At 38.7% G+C, this 20682-nt stretch overlaps 1 protein-coding gene across 3 annotated transcripts in view; it reads left to right on the top strand.

Annotated features, from left to right (window-relative positions):
• The window catches only part of PCCB (propionyl-CoA carboxylase subunit beta), a 97440-nt gene that overhangs the window by 73432 nt on the left and 3326 nt on the right, over nt 1-20682 (top strand). For all 3 annotated transcript variants that reach the window (XM_034995286.1, XM_034995295.1, XM_034995304.1), the window contains exons 10-12: nt 8016-8139; nt 20064-20171; nt 20423-20523. In XM_034995286.1, the coding sequence (XP_034851177.1) occupies nt 8016-8139; nt 20064-20171; nt 20423-20523 (333 nt within the window). The remainder of the gene's footprint in view (nt 1-8015; nt 8140-20063; nt 20172-20422; nt 20524-20682) is intronic.

The following is a 20682-nucleotide window of genomic DNA, read 5'->3' on the forward strand; positions in this document are numbered from 1 at the left end:
CTATAGTTTTTTGAGTACAGATTCTTTGCCTCTTTGGTTAGGTTTATTCCTAGGTATCTTACGGTTTTGGGTGCAGTTGTAAATGGGGTTGACTCCTTAATTTCTCTTTCTTCTGTCTTGTTGTTGGTGTATAGAAATGCCACTGATTTCTGTGCATTGATTTTATATCCTGCCACTTTACTGAATTCCTGTATGAGTTCTAGCAGTTTTGGAGTGGAGTCTTTTGGGTTTTGCACATAAAGTATCCTATCATCTGCAAAGAGTGAGAGTTTGACTTCTTCTTTGCTGATTCAGATGCCTTTTATTTCTTTTTGTTGTCTGATTGCTGAGGCTAGGAATTCTAGTATTATGTTGAATAGCAGTGGTGATAGTGGACATCCCTGCCATGTTCCTGACCTTAGGGGGAAAGCTCTCAGTTTTTCCCCATTGAGATATTTGCTGTGGGTTTTTCATAGATGGCTTTTATGATACTGAGGTATGTACTCTCTCTCCCTACACTCTGAAGAGTTTTTTTTTTTTTTAAGATTTTATTTATTTATTTGAGAGAGAAAGAATGAGAAAGAGCATGAGAAGGGAGAGGGTTAGAGGGAGAAGCAGACTCCCCACCGAGCGGGTTGTCCGATGCGGGACTCGATCCCAGGACTCAGTTGCTTAATTGAGCCACCCAGGCGCCCATACACTCTGAAGAGTTTTAATCAAGAAAGGGTTCTGTACTTTGTGAAATGCTTTTTCTGCATCTATTGAGAGGATCATATGGTTCTTCTTCTTTCTTTTATTAAGGTATTGTATCACATTGATTGATTTGCGGATGTTGAACTAATCTTGCAGCCCAGGAATAAGTCCCACTTGTTCGTGGTCAATAATCCTTTTAATGTACTGTTGGATCCTATTGGCTAGTATTTTGGTGAGAATTTTTGCATCCATGTTCATCAGGGATATTGGTCTGTAATTCTCCTTTTTGATGGGGTCTTTGGTTTTGGGATCAAGTAATGCTGGCCTTGTAAAATGAGTTTGGAAGTTTTCCTTCCGTTTCTGTTTTTTGGAACAGTTTCAGAACGATAGGTATTAATTCTTCTTGAAATGTTTGGTAGAATTCCCCTGGGAAGCCATCTGGCCCTGGGCTTTTGTTTTTTGGGAGATTTTTGATGACTGCTTCAATTTCCTTAGTGGTTATAGTTTTGTTCAGGTTTTCTATTTCTTCCTGGTTCAGTTTTGGTAGTTTATACATCTCTAGGAATGTGTGCATTTCTTCCAGGTGGTCTGATTTGCTGATATATAGTTGCTCATAATATGTTCTTATAATTGTTTGTATTTTTTTGGTGTGGGTTGTGATCTCTCCTCTTTTATTCATGATTTTATTAGTTTGGGTCATTTATCTTTTCTTATTGATAAGTCTGGCCAGGGGTTTATCAATCTTATTAATTCTTTCAGAGAGCTAGCTCCTAGTTTTGTTGTTCTGTTCTACTGTTCTTTTGGTTTCTATTTCATTGATTTCTTCTCTGATCTTTATTAATTCTCTTCTCCTGCTGGGTTTAGACTTTATTTGCTGTTCTTTCTCCAGCTCTTTAGGTGTAGGGTTAGGTTGTGTATTTGAGACCTTTCTTATTTCTTGAGAAAGGCTTGTATTGCTATATACTTTCCTCTTAGGACTGCCTTTGCTGCATCCCAAAGATTTTGAACAGTTGTGTTTTCATTTTCATTGGTTTCCATGAATTTTTTTTAATTCTTCTTTTAATTTCCTGGTTGACCCGTTCGTTCTTTAGTAGGATGCTCTTTAGCCTCCATGTATTTGAGTTCTTTCCGACTTTCCTCTTGTGATTAAGTTCTAGTTTCAAAGCATTGTGGTCTGAAAATATGGAGGGAATGATCCCAGTCTTTTGGTACTGGTTGAGACCTGATTTGTGACCTAGGATGTGATCTATTCTGGAGATTGTTCCATGGGGACTAGAGAAGAATGTGTATTCTGTTGCTTTGGGATGGAATGTTCTGAATATATCTGTGAAGTCCATTTGGTCCAGTGTGTCATTTAGAGCCTTTATTTCCTTGTTGATCTTTTGCTTAGATGATCTGTCCATTTCAGTGAGGGGGGTGTTAAAGTCCCCTACTATTATAGTATTGTTGTCGATGTGTTTTTTTGATCTTGTTATTAATTGGCTTATATACTTGGCTGCTCCCATATTAGGGGAATAGATATTTATAATTGTTAGATCTTCTTGTTGGATAGGCCGTTTAAGTATGATGTAATGTCCTTCCTCATCTCTCATTACAGTCTTTGGTTTAAAATCTAATTTGTCTGGTACAAGGATTGCCACCCCAGCTTTCTTTTGATGTCCATTAGCATGGTAAATGGTTTTCCATCCCCTCACTTTCAATCTGGGGGTGTCTTTGGGTCTAAAATGAGTCTCTTGCAGACAGCATATCAATGGGGCTTGTTTTTTAATCCAATCTGATAGCCTGTGTCTTTTGATTGGGGCATTTAGCCCATTTACATTCAGGGTAACTATTGAAAGATAGGAATTTAGTGCCATTGTATTGAGTGTAAGGTGACTATTACTGTATGTTGTCTCTGTTCCTTTCTGGTCTATGTTACTTTTTGGCTCTCTCTTTGCTTAGAGGACCCCTTTCAATGTTTCTTGTAGGGCTGGTTTCATGTTTGCAAATTCTTTTAGTTTTTGTTTGTCCTGGAAGCTTTTTATCTCTCCTTCTATTTTCAGTGACAGCCTAACTGGATATAGTATTCTTGGCTGCATATTTTTCTCATTTAGTGCTCTGAATATATCATGCCAGTCCTTTCTGGCCTGCCAGGTCTCTGTGGGTAGGTCTGCTGTCAATCTAATGTTTCTACCATTGTAGGTTACAGACCTCTTGTCCTGAGCTGATTTCAGGATTTTCTCTTTGTCTCTGAGACTGGTTTTACTAATAGATGTCGGGGTGTTGACCTATTTTTATTGATTTTGAGGGGGGTTCTCTGTGCCTCCTGGATTTTGATGCCTGTTTCCTTCCCCAAATTAGAGAAGTTCTCTGCTATAATTTGCTCCAATATACCTTCTGCCCCCCTCTTTCTTTCTTTCTTCTTCTGGGATCTCAGTTATTCTAATGTTTCATCTTATGGTATCACTTATCTCTCGAATTCTGTCCTCGTGATCCAGTAGGTGTTTATCTCTCTTTTTCTCAGCTGCTTTGTTCTCCATCGTTTGGTCTTCTATATCACTAATTCTCTCTTCTACTTCATTTATCCTAGCAGTCAGAGCCTCCATTTTTGATTGCACCTCATTAATAGCCTTTTTGATTTCAACTTGGTTAGATTTTAGTTCTTTTATTCTCCAGAAAGTGATTCTCTGGTATCTTCCATGCTTTTTTCAAGCCCAGTTAGTATCTTTATAATCGTCATTCTGAACTCTAGTTCTGACATCTTACTAATGTATTGATTAGGTCCTTAGCAGTCAGTACTGCCTCTTGTTCTTTTTTTTGAGGTGAGTTTTTCCATCTCTTCATTTTGTCCAGAGGAGAATAGATGAATGAGAGAACAAAATGCCAACAGGGTAACAACAACCCCAGAAAAATACATACTAAACAAATCAGAAGAGACCTGAAATACAGAGGAAAAGAAAGGGGAAGAAAAGGAAAAAGAAAAAGAAAAAAAAAAGAATATGATCAAATATGATCAGGCCGGTGAATAGATCAGTGCCACACACTAGATTTTGGGCGTATTTTGGTCTGTTAGATGAAACTGCCTCCCTAAAATTTTAAAGAAAAACTTCTATGTACAAAAATAAGGGTATATACAATGAAGGGATAGAATATGATTATAAGCGTGAATATTGAAAAAGATTTTATAGAAGGAATTGATAAGATGGTGTTGAAAAAAGAAGGAAGAGAAATTAAAAAAAAAAAAGGGAGAGAATGTGATCAGGCAGGAGACTAGAACAAAGCCGTACACTAGAGATTTAAGGTATATTTGGTCTGTTAGAAGAAACTGTATCCCAAAATTTTAAAGAGAGAACAACATATATATATATATATACCAAAAATAAGGTTAACTACTATGAAGGGATAGAATATGACTCTAAAAATGAAACATAAAAAAGATTTTAAAAAAATGGATTGATAAGATGTTGGTTGAAAAAGGGAAAAAAAATAGAAAAAAAAGGAAATTAAAAAAATTAACTTTGAAAGACTGCAGAATCATGGGAAAAATGGCCATGAATTCTATGTGCTGTATTCCCCTAGCTATGGAGTTCTGCCATTCTCTTTGATCAATAAACTTGGTCTTGGCTGGCTGTTCTTGCTGATCTTCTGGGGGAGGGGCCTGTTACCCTGGTTCTCAAATGTCTTTGTCCGAGGTAGAATTGCCCCGCTCTTGCCCGGGCCGGGCTAAGTAATCTGCTCAGGTTTGCTCTCGGGAGCTTTTTGTTCCCTGCAAGCTTTCCATTCAGCTTTGGAGGACAAGAGTGAAAGTAGCGGCTTCCCAGTCTCCGCCCCGGAGGAGCCAAGAACTGGGGGCCCCACTCCTCAGTGAGCCCCCAGAGAAAAGCAGTCAGTCACTCCTGTCTCCCCGGTCTCCAGCCACACTCTGTGCTCACATGGCCTGTGACCAAGAGTTTCTGTCTCTGGCACCCGACCCCGTTTACAGTCTTCAAACCCAGCAGATCCCTGCAGTGCGTTCCCGCGCCACTTCTCCCAGGGGAGGAAGGGGAGTCTCCCTGGATCTGCCGCTGGTTGGGTCCCTGCTGGAAGAGCAGTGGCCCGACTGTGCCGCAGATCATGGATTATGGCAACCCCGATCTGAGAGCCCACTCCTCGGCTCTGTCTTTGCAGCCAGCTTCCCCCCTCCGATATCTGGCAGCTCTGTACTCAGCCCCCCCTGTCTTTCTGTGACTCTGTGCTCACCCGGCCTGTGACCCAGCGTTTCTGTCTCTGGCTCACGACCCCGTGTGGAGTCTTAAAACCCAGCAGATCCCTGCGGTGTGCTCCTGCGCCACTCTTCCCGGGGGAGGAAGGGGAGTCTCCCCAGATCTGCTGCTTGTTGGGTCCCTGCTTCTACAAAGTGATCACTTTTCTGTTCAGAGAGTTGCTACTATTCTTCGGTCTCCTGTTCAGTTTGTAGGTTTTCAGAATGGTTTGATACCTATCTAGCTGAATTCCTGGGACCAGATGAAATTTAGGTCTCCTACTCTTCCACCATCTTGCCTTTCAAATAAATCTGGAAAAAAAAAAAAAGACTAATATCCTTCATACGTTAAAAAAAACTCTTAAAAATTGAGGAAGACCAAAATTGATAGAAAAACAGGCAGGAACCATGGATAGCTCACAAAAATATATATAAAATGGACCTTAAAGATATGGAAAGATTTTCCACTTGACTCATTATGTTAGAAATGCAAATTAAAATTACACTGAGTCATCATTTCTCATCTGGCAGATTGGCAAAAAATTAACAACTTGAAAACATTTTCCATTGGTAAGTCTGGCAAAGCAGACTGTCTCATAAATTGCTGGGAAGGGCATATGGTAATTTCTAAGACTAAGTGGGTATTATTTACATGTAAACCCAGCAGTGTACCTTTCAGGTATTTATACTGAAGATACACTTCTCATCATTCAAAATTATAGACGTTCAAGGTTACTACTGTTGTGTTATTTGCAATTGCAAAATAATGTAGGCAGCCTGAATTTAATGTAGGCAACACATGGGAGATAAGTTGAGTAAACTTTGGGACCTCCACACAGTAGAGTCCTAGGCAGGAAAAAGAGCGAGCGTGATCTCTATGAACTGATGGGAAGCAATTCTCAGGATATATTGTTAAGTGAAGAAATCTGAAGTGCTAAAGAGTATTTGTAGTAGGTTACTTTCCTTCTTAGACAGAAGTGGGAATTAAAAAGATACACATGTATCTACTCATTTCTGTAATATACACATGAGAGATAAATCAGAAAATGAGATTAATGACAGGGTGAGTAGAATTAGGGTGGAAGGGAGTGACATTAGTCTATGTTAATGTTCACATATTAAAGAAAAGATTGAGGGAAAACCTTTAAGATGGAATAAAAACAAATGAACCTGTGTTTCAAATGAATAACTTTTAAAGACAGTATTTTGACTATATACCTTTAGTCCAGCGACGAATAGTTGTAAAGCAGTACTGAATTTTAGTTTTTGTTTTGTTTGCAGTAATAGGGGGTTTTCTGAAACCAGTTACTCTGTATTTAAGGATTAAGTAAGTTCATTTTGAGGATAATGGGAGTCTAATATCTACTGTAGGAGAAAGGAGTTCTGAATATGGTAAGGGGCAAATTAGAATGAAACCCATGGTTGAATTGGAGTAGAATTAGAGTTATTAATATGAACTCAGTGTTTTCATACTACTTTTAGAAATGGGTGTGTGTGTGTGTGTGTGTGTGTGGATTTCCTAGCTCTGCCCTCTAGGACAGCTTTTTAGAAGCAAGCTTACCTGCACCTCCCCCCCACCTCCCCCAAGGAATCTGAGCCCTTTGGAGAAATGGCTGATTCTGGGCTTGGGCCAAGAAAAATTACAAGATGAACCTGCAAGTAAGGTAATTCCAGAATGTAACATAGTGCTCAAAGAGCAATGGAGAAACATCAAGTGGCACAGGACCCTCCTTGAATGAGCTCTCACTGGCAAATATGGGGCAATTTAAACATAAAATAATGATGGCAAAGATTACAATCCACATAATAAAACAAGAATTCCTAAGTTCATACTTGTGGATGATGTAAATAAATGGGAAAGACAAGAGAGCTCTCTGATAGTAGAATTCTAGCTAATAAATGGGGTGAGGGAAATCCCCGTTCAGCAGCTATCATGGCAATAATTGCGTCAGGTAAGAATCATGAATGCTAAAGCTAGTGGGTGAAAATTTGATGAAAAATAGGATTTTTACATAATTTCTAAATATTTCCCCACAGTATACTTATTTTACAGGGGAGAAACCTGCATATATCACCACCATTAATGGCCAAATTGACATTATGTGCACCCTCTCCCCTTTTTTTAAGTAGGCTCCATGCTCAGCATGGAGCCCAACACCGGGCTTGAACCCATGATCCTGAGTTCAAGACCTGAGATGAGATCAAGAGTCAGACACTAAACTGAGCCAACCAGGTGCCCCCATTATGTGCCTTTTGATGTGATTTACTGAGAGGGTCACTTTTGTGATACTCTGCCAAAAACGATTACCCTGACATTAAATATGAAGAAACATTAAACCCAAATGGAAGGCAAATAACCAAATGACCAGGCTGTGGTCTTCAAAGATGTCATGATCATGAAGAAAAGGACTGAGGGGGGAATTATAGCAGGCTAAGTGACGTGACTACTAGAAGCAACTGCTGCTCTTGGGTAGATTCTAGAACCAGATTTTTGTTGTTATAAAGAGTGTTACTGGAATAACTGGCAATATTTGAACAAGGTTTTATAGTAGCTAGTAGTATTAGTTTCCTGATTTTGACAATCTCACTGCAGTTTTATGATGTCCTTGTTCTTAGGAGGTACATACTGAGGTACTTAGAAGTAAAGAGGCATCTTGTCTGTAACTTACTCTCAAATAGTTCAGGAGAAAAATTGTGTGCATAGACGTACATATGTAGAGAGAGAAAAATATATATGTGTATATATAAATAAATTTACATATATATATATAAATATATATAAATAGGAAAGAGAGGAGATGTAGGTGGGGACAGAGAGGGAATGGTAAAACGTATGTGGTAAAATGTTAAATGGAGATACACTTTTTTTGCTGTTCTGGAAATTTTTATGTAAGTTTGAAATGATTTCAAAATAAGGTTAAAAGAATAAAATAATGCCAAATTCAAATAGAACCTTTAAAAAAGGGTGCACTGGTTTCTCCTCCCCAGCAGGGAGGAGGCACTGCCATGCCTGCATCCTTGCAGACCCCGCAGTGGGTGAGGGCTCTCCACCTCTGTCATTCTGTAATGTAGCTGTATCTCGTTCTTTATCATTTTGAGCTCAGGTGTAAATTTATCCCTGCAGGTTGTTGATGAGCGAGAATTTTTTGAGATCATGCCCAATTATGCCAAGAACATCGTTGTTGGTTTTGCAAGAATGAATGGGAGGACCGTTGGAATTGTTGGCAACCAACCTAAGGTGGCCTCAGGTAGGCGGGAGAGGCTCTCACCAACCTCGGGTGGCAGCTGGGGGCCGGGGCTGCCTGGGCTCACAGTGTCTGCCTTCTGCCTTTTCCTCAGAGGAGCCTTCCATGGCCAGAGAAGAAACTCTGATAGATATTGTTATAAAAGCTCTTTTCTCTTTTAATGTTCATATCTCAAAATGCTTCTTTCATACTTTAATTTTTTTAAGACTTATAGATAACTTTCTTTTTTCGAGTTCAGAAGGTCTTTACTTTTTCATAGGTCTGCTTTCTGTCTCCTGCTGGTTAGATTTATGTCTCACCCACTAAACTCTAAGCTCCATGAGGGCAGGGTGTACTAGCCATCATTTTACCTCCAGTGTCTTCAGGGGTGTCCAGGACACAGTTGGTGGGTGATGAGTTAACAGCATCTTCCCGTGTCTGTGCCCCACAGCCTTCTGGGGAGATGGCCAGAGCTGAGCTATGGCCAGCCAGGTCATGGGGACTCGTCCATGGCTGTGCTCTGGGTACAGTTGGAAGTGTGGCATGGGGACTGTAGACACTGCTTTTCTCCTATTTTCCTTCTTAGGTTTGTTTTGAATCCCTGTGTAGGAGAAATACGCCCTCCCTTATTGGCCCAGCTTCATCTTTTGTTTCTGTCATGGCAATTTTACCTTGTCTTTAGAAAAAAGTGTATTTTTTTTTTAACAATATTTTTTATCACGGTAAAAAAAAATATGTGTGTGTGTATAAATAACAAAGTTTGCCTTTTTAACCAATTTTAAGGGTATAATGTAGTGGCATTAATTACATTCACACTGTTTGCAGCCATTACCACTATCTTCCAGAAATTTTTCAAGTAGAAAAAGACTCCCTTTCCACCTTACCGACACACCTTGATAATGCCTTTTCCTCAGAGGAGCCCTCCATCGCCAGAGAAGAAACTCCGATAGATGTTGTTGTAAATCTCCTTTCTATGAATTTACCTATTCTAGGTATCCCGTGTAAGTGGAATCATGTTGTAGTTGTCTTTTTGTGTCTAATTTATTTTACTTAGCATAATGTTTTCAAGGTTCATCAATGTGGTAGCATGTATCAGAACTTCATTTTAACTTTTCACAGCTAAGTAATAGTCCATTGTATGTGTATACCACATTCATCTGTGATGGACACTTGGTTTGTTTCCAGCTTTTGGCTGTTGTGACATCGGTATGCAAGTATCTATCTGAATCTCCTTTTTCAGTTCTTTGGGTATACACCTAGGAGTGGAATTATTGAGTCATATGGTAATTTTATGTTTACTTTGAGGAAACACCATACTGTTTTCCATAGTGACTGCGCTGTTTTACATTCTCACTAGCAATGCATGGGGTTCCAGTTACGTCTCACTGTCTCCAGCACTTATTTTCTGCTATGTTTTGATAAATAGCTATCCTAATGGGTGATTTTCATTTAAATTTCCCTAATAATTAGTGATGTTGAGCATCTTTTCATGTGCTTATTTGCCATTTGTAGGTCTTCTTTGGAGAAATATCTATTAGATTCCTTTGTGCATTTTTAATTTTTTTTATTTGACAGAGAGAATGAGAGCGAGCACAAGCAGGGGGAGTGACAGAGGGATAGGGAGAAGCAGACTCCCTGCTGAGCAAGGAGCCTGATGGCTCGATCCCAGGACTCTGGGATCATGACCTGAGCCAAAGGCAGCCGCCTAACCGACTGAGCCACCCAGGCGCCCCTCCTTTGTGCATTTTTAATTATTTGTTTCTGAATTGTTGGAGTGCTTTATATTTTGGATATTAAAGCCTTATCAGCTATATGATTTGCAAATATTTCCTCCCATTCTGTAGTTTGTCTTTTCACTTTCTTGATAATGTCATTTGGTGTACAAAAATTTTAAAATTTGATGAAGTCCAATATATCTTTGTTGTTGTTTATGCTTGGCAGGGTACCTGTTGACAAGTCCAGTGTCATGAAGCTTTCTCCCTATGTTTTCTTTTAGGAATTTTATGCTTTTAGCTTTTACATTTTGTTTTGATCAATTTTGAGTATATTTTTACATATGAAGTGAGTTAAGGGTCCAACTTTATTCTTTTGATGTAGAAATCCAGTTATCCCAGCACCCATTTGTTGAACAGATTGTTCTTCCCTACTGAATATCTTGGTATCCTTGTCGAAAATCAGTGGGCTGTAGATGTGTGGGTTTTTTCCTGGACTCTTAATACTATTAAATTGGTCTGTTTAGGTTTATCCACATGCTGGTTTTCATTACTGTAGTTTCGTGTAGTAGGTTTTAATATTGAGAACTGTGAGCCTTCTCAAGTTGTTTTTAAAGATTGGTTTGGCTTTTTGGGATCCTTGCAGTTCCATATGAATTTGAAGATTGGCTTTTAGATTTCTGCAAAAAAAGGATGTTGGAATTTTGATAGAGATTACATTGAATCTGCAGATCACTTTAGGTAGTAAGATGTTTCGACCTGTGAGCATAGGGTATCTTTCCATTTATTTTGGTCTTTTATTTCTTTCAGTAATGTTTTGTAGTCTTTAGTGTACAAGTCTTTCACCTCTTGGTTAAATTTGCTCTTACATGTTTTATTCTCTTAAATACTATTATAAATGGAATTGCTTTCTCGATTTCCTTTTTGGATTGTTCGTTATTAGAAAGACGACTACACAACTGATTTTTGTTTGTTGACCATGCAACCTGCAACTTTGCAGAGCTTATTAGCTTTACTAGCCTTCTTGTGGATTCTCTGGGATATTATATAGGATCATATTTTTTTACAAAAAAGGTATTTTTACTCTCCAATTTGGATACCTTTGACTATTTTTTTCTTGTCTAGTTACTCTGACTAGAATATCCAGCACACTGTTGAATAGCATGTGAAAGCAGGCATCCTTATTTTGTTCCTGATCTTAGGGGGAGAACTTTGTCTTTCACCACTGAATATGTTAACTATGGGTTTTTCATAAATGCCCTTCCTCGTTGTGAGAAAATTTCCTTCTTTCCTAGTTTTCTGAGTGTTGTTTTTTTAATCTTGAAAGGTTGATAGATTTTGTCAAATCCCTTTTCTGTGACATTTGAAATGATAGTGTAGTTTTTGTCCTTCATTCTATTAATGTGGTGTGTTATGTTGATTGATATTTTGTATGTTGAACCACTTCTGCATTACTGGAGTATATCCGACTTGGTCATGGTATATAATCCTTTTTATAAAATAAATTTTATTTTTTGGAGCTCTTTAGTTTCACAGAAAAATTAAGTGAAGACTACAGAGTTCCCATATAGTATGCTCTGCTATCACACATGCACAGCTTACGTCACTATCAATATGTGGAACCAGAGGGGTACATTTGTTACAACTGATGAATGTACATTGACACACCAGGAGTTTCTCTTGTTCTGCATTCTCACCAGGATTTGGTCTTGTCAGTCAGTGTTCTGGATTTTGGCCATTCTCATAGATGTGTATGTATCTCATAGATATATGTATGTATCTCATAGATGTATCTCATTTTAATTTGCATTTCTCTGATGACATGATGTCGAGCATCTTATCATGTGCTCATTTGCCATCTGTATGTTTTTGTTTCCTTTGGTGAGGTGTCTGTTCAGATCTTTAGTCCCTCCCCCCCCTTTTTTATCTTTAGCTCATTTTTAAAATCAGGTTTTCTTTTTCTTTTCTTTCTTTCTTTTTTTTTTTTTTTAAGATTTTATTTATTTGACAGAGACACAGTGAGAGTGGGGAACACAAGCAGGGGGAGTGGGAGAGGGAGAAGCAGGCCTCCCGCCGAGCAGGGAGCCCGATGTAGGACTCGATCCCAGGACCCTGGGATCACGACCTGAGCCGAAGGCAGACGCTTAACTGATTGGAGCCACCCAGGCGCCCCTTAATCAGGTTTTCTTATTGTTGAGTTTTAAGAGCTTTCTGTATACATTAGATAGCAGTTCCTTTATCACATGTATATTTTGCAAATACTTTCTCCCAGACTGTGGTTATCTTTTCATTTCTCTAGAAAGTGTCATTTGCAGAGCAGAAGTTTTTAATTATAATGAGGTCAACTTATCAGTTATTTTTTTCATAGATCATGCCTTTGGTAGAAAGATACCACCATACCCAAGGTTATTTGTTTTTCTCCTATGTTATCTTCTAGGCGTTTTAGAGTTTTGTGTTTTATATTCAGGTCTCTGGATCCATTTTGAGTTAATTTTCATAAAAAGTGTAAGGTCTGTGTCTAGATTAATTCTTTTGCTTGTGGACATCAAGTTGTTCCAGCACTATTCGTTGAAAAATGATCTTTCTTCCATTGTATTGCCTTTGTTTTTTTATTTTTATTTTTTTTGGTCAAAGATCAGTTGATTACATTTATGTGGGTCTACTTCTGGTTTCTCTGTTCTGTTCCCTTGATCTATTTGTTTGTTCCTTCACCAGTACCACACGTCTTGATTACTTAGCTTTATAGTAAGTCTTGCAGTTAGGTATTGTCAGTCCTTCAACTATATTTTGTCCTTCAATATTGTGTTGGCTGTTCTGGGGTTTTTGCCCCTCAATATACTCTTTAGAATCAGCCTGTCAACATCCACTAAATAACTTGTTGGGATTTTGATTGGAATAGTGTTACATCTAGAGATCAAGTTGGAAATACCTGACCTCTTGATGATATTGAGTCTTCCTATCCATAAACATGGAATATGTCTCCATTTATTTAATTCTTCCATTTTGTTCATCAGAGTTGTATAGTCTTCCTCATATAGATCTTATAATGTGTTTTATTAGATTTATGCCTCTGTATTTCTTTTTTGGTTAGTGGGTGCTAATGTAAATGGTACTGTGTTCTTAGTTTCAAATTCACTACTGGTATATAGGAAAGTGATTAACTTTTGTTTATTAACTTTGTATCCTGCAACCTTGTTATAATTGCTTATTAGTTTCAGCAGTGTTTTTGCAATTCTTTAGGGTTTTCTACATAGATTATTAGGTTATCTGTGAACAAAGACAGTTTGATTTCTTCCTTCCCAGTCTGTGTACCTTTTGTATATTTTCTTGTTTTATTGGATTAGCTAGGACTTGCAGTACAGTTTTGAAAAGTAGTGGAGAGGGGGCATTTTTGCCTTGTACCTGATCTTAGTGGGAAAGCTTCTAGTTTTTCACCATTATGCATGATGTTAGCTGTAGATTTTTGGTTAGATGATCTTTATCAAGTTGAGAAGTTGCCCTTATAGTCCTAGTATTGCTTTTTCTCTATTTACTTACATGTTCGTGTGATTTTTCTTCTTTAGCCTGTTGATCAGTGGCTTACATGAATTGATTTTCAAACGTTGAATCTGCCTACCTGTGATAAATCCCACTTGGAAGTGGTATGTAATTATTTTTATAACATTGCTGGATTTGATTTGCTAATATTTTGTTGAGGATTCTTATGTCTGTGTTCACGAGAGACATTGGTCTGTAGTTTTCTTGTAATGTCTTTGGTTTTGGTAATAGCGTAATGCTGGCCTCATAGAATTACTTAGGAAGTATTCCCTCTTGATTCTGTCTTCTGGGAGAGATTGTAGAGAATTGGTATAATTTCTTAAATGTTTTGGAGAATTCACCAGTAAAACTTTCTGGGCTGCATTTGTTTTTTAAATCACATAAGAAATAAAAAAATGGTATTACAAATCAAAAATGTGGAGTGCCTGACTGGCTCAGTTGGTTAAGTGTCTGTCTTCGGCTTGGCTCATGATGTCAGGGTCCTGGGATCGAGCCCTATGTTGGGCTCCTTGCTCCCCGGGGAGCCTGCTGCTTCCTCTCCCTCTGCCTGCATCTACCCCTGCTTGTTTTCGCTCTCTCTCTGTCAAATAAATAAATAAAATCTTAAAAAAAAATATATATATAATACTGGCTTTTACATTTCCCCATGTAGTTACCTTTACTAGAGATCTTTATTTCTTCATACAGTTGTGTGGTACTGTCTAGTATTTTTTTCATTTCAACCTGAAGGATTCCCTTTACCATTTCTTGTAGGGGAGGCCTAGTGGTGATGAACTCTTCAGCTTTGATCTTGGAATGTCTTACTTTGTCCCTCATTTTTCAAGGACAGTTTGCCAAACATGGAGTTCTTGGTTGACAGTTTTATTCTTTCAATGCTCTAAGTCATCCCATTGTCTTTTGGCCTTCATGGTTTTTCTACTTAGAAATCAATTGATAATCTTACTGAGGATCTCTTGTATATGGTGCTACTTTCAAGATTCTGTCTTTCTCTTTTAGTAATTTGATGATAATGTGGCTCAGTGGGGGGTCTGTTTGTGTTCTACTTAGTTTCTTGGATTTGTTGCTTCATGTTTTACATAAAATTTGGGAAGTTTCTGGACATTATTTCTTCAAATAATCTCTGTTCCTTTTTTCTCTTCTCCCTCTGGTGTTGCCTTGCTGCATATGTTGGTTCAAATGATGGTATTTCATAGGTCTCTTAGTTTCTATTAACTTCATTTTTTCTTTTCTTTTTGCTCAGACTGGATAATTTAAATTATCTTCAGGTTTCCTGATCCTTTCTTCTGTTTTCTCAAATCTGCTATTGAACCCCTGTAATTTTTTTTTCCCCCAATTATGGTAGTTTTCAGCCCCAGAATTTGTTTGGTTTCTTTTTATGATTTCTTTCTTTTTGATATTCTCATTTTGTTCATACATTGTTTTCTGATTTTTAAATGTCTTTGTTCATGTTTTTCTTTGCATCTTTGGTCATATTTAAGACAGTTATTTTAAAGTCTTTGTCTAGGGGCATCTGGGTGGCTTAGTTGGTTAAGTGTCTGCCTTCGGCTCAGGTCATGATCCCAGGGTCGTGGGGTCGAGTCCTATGCTGGAGCCTGCTTCTCCCTCTCTGCCCTCCCCTCCAACTTGTGCGTGTGCTCTCTCGTGTTCTCTGTCTCTCTTTCTCTCAAATAAAATCTTAAAAAAAAATAAAGTCTTGAGGTGCCTGGGTGGCTCAGTCAGTTAAGTGTCTGCCTTCGGCTCAGGTCATGATCCCAGGGTCCTTGGATTGAGCCCCAAGTCAGGCTCCCTGCTCTCTGGGGAGCCTGCTTCTTCCTCTCCCTCTGCTTGCCACTCCCCCTACTTGTGCGTGCGCATGCTCTTTCTCTCTCTCTGTCAAATAAATAAATAAATTTTAAACAAAGTCTTTGTCTAGTAAGTTCAGTGTCTGGGCTTCTTCAGGGACAGATTCTGTCAATTTGTTTGAGTGGCTGTTTTCCTGTTTCTTTGTAAGCTTTATTATTTTTTGTTGAAAACTAGACATTTGAATATTATGGTAACTCTGGAAATCATATTTTCTTTCCTAGGTTTTGTTGTGGTTGATCATTGAATGCTGTAGTAGTCCATTTGTCTAGTCACTTTTCCTGATTATTTTTGCAGACTATATTCCTTGCTGTATGTGGTCACTGAAGTTTCTTTTCCTTAGCTTGTATCCAGCTGGCGTTTTGACAGAGATATCCTTGAACACCAGGTGCTAAAACAGACAAACAAAACACCTCTTCTAGTCTTTGAGAACTGGCTCTGTGCTGGGGCTCTTCTTCAACACTTAGCCAGACTTAAACTGAGCTTAGGGATCAGCCCAAGGTTAACTCTTAAGATCTTTGTAGGTTATTTGTTTTGTAATGTGTTTTCATTTTTATTCATCTTCAGGTATTTCCTTTTCTCAGGTCTTTTCTGAGCATGCATCTGGTTCTGGGCATATCTGTGTCTTTCTGAAATCCCCTGTATACATAGATGTTCTTGAGTGCCCTAATTTCCCAAAGAAACTGTTTTGTTTTTGTTTTTTTTTTTCTCCTAGGCCTTAGGTGATTGAAGCATAATCTTTTGCCTCAGATATCTGCAGATTGTTCCTTTGTTTTTGAACAATGTCTGTCACTTTTCTGGCCTGGGTGAGTTCCAGGTTAGGTGAAACAGATGAAAGTCCGTCTTTCAGACAAGTTAAAACAGACCTATGTGATAATTTGTGACTGAGGTCTTCTCTAGAACTAGGGAGAGTGTGGGGCAAGTGTAATTAAGAACACCAACAAGGCTTTACTACTATTTTTAAGTTGCCTTTTTTCTTGATTTTCTTTTGATTGTTGTAAACCTTCACTTATTCCAGAGTTTCTGCTTGTTCTGTTATGTTTCTGTTGGAGGATAGGAGGGTGGAGCTGCCCACTCCGCCATTTTGTTGTTTAAAAAAAGTGTTTAAAGTCAGGAATTCACACCCGTTGAAAATTGTATTTTGTTCCTCCAATAAGTTCATAACTGTCCATACATTCTTTAGTTTCTCCTTTTAGCTTTGTCAGTCCCTGGCACAGACTTCACATGGTTTCTTGTGTCTGCTTTAAGATCTTTCTCAACCCGTGACTACCTCTGCAGGTACAGGTTGACTTTCATAGGCTCACTTTTTAAGAAACTGCTTTGCTTGTCCTGGAAATTTTCTCTATAAATAGCCAGGACGTCTATCCCAGGGGCCCTCCCCAGCTCTGGCTGGAGCCTGAACACTTGATTCCATTGTGGTTCCTTGACTTCTCTTTTTCTTGGCTTAAAAATTCTTTGTGATGTTTATGGAGGGCAAGATGTGGAAGTTCAGTAGGTTACTGCTTTTTTGAAGAAAGCTTTGTTTTATTGACTTCTTCATTCCCTGTACTAAAAGCCCACTTCAGAGGCTCAGATAGGGAGCTTCTGTTCTGGTTCTCATTTTTTCTTATAGGAATTAGCCAAGGCTCTTTGGACACTCTCTGGGTGCCAGGCTCTCTGTACAGCCTTGGGACTAGGCCTAAGATGCTAAGACCAGGCCTCTGGACATGGGGCCCATTCCGTGGCAGCTTGGGGCTGCAGGTTTTCCATTTCTGTTCATTTTCCCAATGATTACGTATTGTTTTGCTTGTCAGTGCTCATTTTTCTTTTCAGTTTGATTTTGAGTGTAGCGTCTGGGTACTTTTTGCAGTTTCTTAATTTAGAATTGTTTTTTTTCTAGGACTTATCACTCAGATTCTTTATTTCAGATCATTAACATAGATTTTGAATAGAAAGGAAAGAAAGGAGATTTAAAACATTTTTCTTTTATTGAGTTATAATTTACACACAATAAAATATACAGCTTTCAAATGCTCATTTTGATAGGTTTTGACAGTTTGACAATTGTATACAACCTTGTTATCACCGTCCAGAACTAGATATAGAACATTTCTGTCATCTCAGGAAATGCATTTAGCAAGAGAGAAGTTTTACCTGTTTTTCTTTTCTGAGTTGTTTCTTTTTCATGATTTCTAGCGTTCTTTATATATTTTGAATGTGAGTCCTTTGTCAGATATGTGTACTGCAAATATTTTCTTCCTGATTAGTAACTTATTTATTCAGTAAATTAATGGTGTCTTTTGACTCACATTATTTTATTTTATTTTATTTTTTAAAGATTTTATTTATTTATTTGACAGAGAGAGACACAGCGAGAGCAGGAACACAAGCAGGGGGAGTGGGAGAGGGAGAAGCAGGCTCTCTGCTGAGCAGGGAGCCCAGTGCGGGGCTCGACCCCAGGACCCCGAGATCATGACCTGAGCCGAAGGCAGATGCTTAACGACTGAGCTACCCAGGCGCCCCATTGACTCACATTATTTTAAACATCTGATGAAGCCCCATTTATCAGTGTATTTTATTTATGATTAGAGCTTTTGTGTCTTTTCCAAGAAATCTTTGCCTACTACAAGGGTGCAAAGATAGTCCAATATTATTGCCTAGTTTTGTAGTTCTGAGTTTTATATTAAGGTCTGTGATCTATTTTGAATGGATTTTTGTATATAGTTTATAGTGTGAAACAGTCTAATTTCGTGTGTGTGTGTGTGTGTGTGTGTTTTAAGATACAGATAATTGTTTCATCACCATTTGTTAAGAAGACTTCCTTTCCACATTGAATTGTTTTGGTGTCTGGTCTAAAATCAGTTGTGTGGTTCTATTTCTTCACAATGTATCCTGTTTCATTGTCATTTTGTCTGCCTTTATGCCTTTGCCATATTGCCTTGATTATTGCAGCTTTGTAGTTCTCAGTGGTTCTCAACTTGGGGTACTATCAGGATCCTGGGGACATCTGACAGTGTTGGAAACATTTTTGGTTGTCACAGGTGTGGATTCTGGGGGGGGGAGTGGGTGCTACTGGCATCTCGTGGGTGGAGGTCAGAGATGCTGCTAAACATCCTATACACACAAGACAAACTCCGACAACAAAGAATTATCCAGTCCAAAATGTTGTTAGTGCTGAGGTTGAGAAACTGTGCTTTGTAAGTCTTGGAAAGTCAACTAGTGTAAGTCTTCCAATTAAAAAAAAAAACTGTTTTAACTATTGTTTCCTTTGTATTACCATTTGAATTTTAGAATCTGCTTATCAATTTCTATGAGAATGCCTATGATTTTGATAGTAATTGCTTGAAAATATAGGTCTGTTCAGTATGCTAGCTTAGTAAACTTTAAATCTAAGATAATTAAATAGTATATAATATTTAATAGTATACAATTAATTATTATATAACAATATATATTTTATTCATTCATTATATATCATTTTATATTATTAATATCCATTAATAATTAGTAATATTTAATAGTATATAATTAAAATTGAAGACAATTAGAAATTTAGTTTCTTGGTTGTAGTAGCTGTATTTCAAGTGCTTAATAGCTCTAGTGACTATCATGTTGAATAGTACAGTCAGAGAACATTCCTAGAAAGTTCTTTTGACCAGCACTGGTATAAATCACTTTGGGAATTTACCCATTCTTCTGATCCATGGGTGTATAAGTGTTTTTTTGTTTTTTGTTTTTTTTTGTAGATACTCAAATTATGAAAATTCCACTGTACTCCTAGGCTACTGCTAGCTTTTTTTTTTTTTTTTAAGATTTATTTATTTTAGAGAGCAAGCACGTGAGCAGGGGGAGGGGCAGTGGGAGAGAAAGAGAGACTCTCAAGCAGGTTCCGTGCTCAGTGTGGAGCCAACACCAGGGTTGATCTCATCACCTGGAGATCATGACCTCAGCTGAAACCAAGAGTTGGTTGCTTAATCGACTGAGCCACCCAGGTGCCCCACTGCTAGTTTTGAGTTATGACTGAATATTGAATGTTGTCAGATCTTTCTTTCTATTGAGAAGACTATATGGTTTTTCTCCTTTATTTAGTATAATTTCATTGGTTTTCATGTGTTAGATCAACTTTGACTTCTTGGGATAAACCCCATTTGATTAGGATATGTTTGTGTTTTTATATATTGCTAGATTTGATTTGGTAATATCTTAGGAATTTTTGCATCTGTGTTCATAAGGGAGTTTGGTCTCTATTCTTAAGATGTCCTTATTTTGTTTTGGTATCAGGGTAATGTGGCTTCATACAGTATGTTGGGAACTATTCTAGGAGAGGAGATACACTAGTAACTGAGCTCTTAATCTGTGCCACTTTACAGATACCATCTCCTTTAATCCTTACAACTATGGTAGGAGGTAGTAACATCCCAACTTTGCAGGTGAGGAACCTCAGGCTCAGAAAGGGAAAGTAAATTCCCAAGGGCACATAGGTATAACTGGTAAGCCAGAATCTGATTCCAAGCTACGGGGAGTCTCTAAGAAGAACAGCCCTTGAATGATACCTCCCACTATTGGTTCCATGTGGGGAAGTCAGGCTGTACCCCAGGTGGCAGCAGTCCTTCAGCTTATGAGGCAGAGTCTTGCTGCCTGCAATAGGCTGTGCTCCCAGCAAGAGAGCCTGTGCCCTCAGAGCCGAGGCCACTCCTGGATGGGTTCTCCTGTCTTCCCTGTTTTTCCTGGAGTGTAAGCGTTCCCCTTTACATTCCCTGATGAGGAAACTTTGATGCCTCCATAAAAATCAGCTCTGGATGGTTGCTGAGGGTACAATCCCATGTGGGTAGAACTGGAAATTGCCCAGAAGCTCAGCATGGATAATCCCTCTCATTCTAGGATGTTTGGATATTAATTCATCTGTGAAAGGGGCTCGTTTTGTCCGATTCTGTGATGCATTCAATATTCCACTCATCACTTTTGTTGATGTCCCTGGCTTTCTGCCCGGTAAGTCATTGACAGAACTGGGGGCTAGGAGAGGTGGTTTTGCCCAGTAAGGCACCCACTTTATTTGGAGGTTTTCTTGGAAAATTCTCTAAGGATTTGTGACATCTCTGTATTCTAGGTGTCTGGAAGATGGGCTGTGGGGTGGGGGTGGCTCTCGGCCCTTTGGGGAGCAGGGGAAGACCTCATAGCTGAGAGTGGCAGTCACACCTTGTGAGGACTTCTGTATCTAGTTACTCTTCCTCATGATCTAGGCACAGCCCAGGAATACGGAGGCATCATCCGGCACGGTGCCAAGCTTCTCTACGCATTTGCGGAGGCAACTGTACCCAAAGTTACAGTCATCACCAGGAAGGTGAGGAACTTGTGTCAGAGGCTGGGAGTCCATTCGTGGCAGCTTGGCCATGTTTGGAGGTCTGGCCAAGAGTTTCAGGAGGGCTGGGAAAAGGAGTATACCTTGCTCATCCTTAAAAAGATCTTTTGAGGGCAGCATTTTTATGTCGATGGGCATGTC

This window comes from Mirounga leonina, unplaced genomic scaffold, assembly GCF_011800145.1.
Source record: "Mirounga leonina isolate KUSES-001 unplaced genomic scaffold, KU_Mleo_1.0 Mir_115, whole genome shotgun sequence".
NCBI lineage: Eukaryota > Metazoa > Chordata > Mammalia > Carnivora > Phocidae > Mirounga > Mirounga leonina.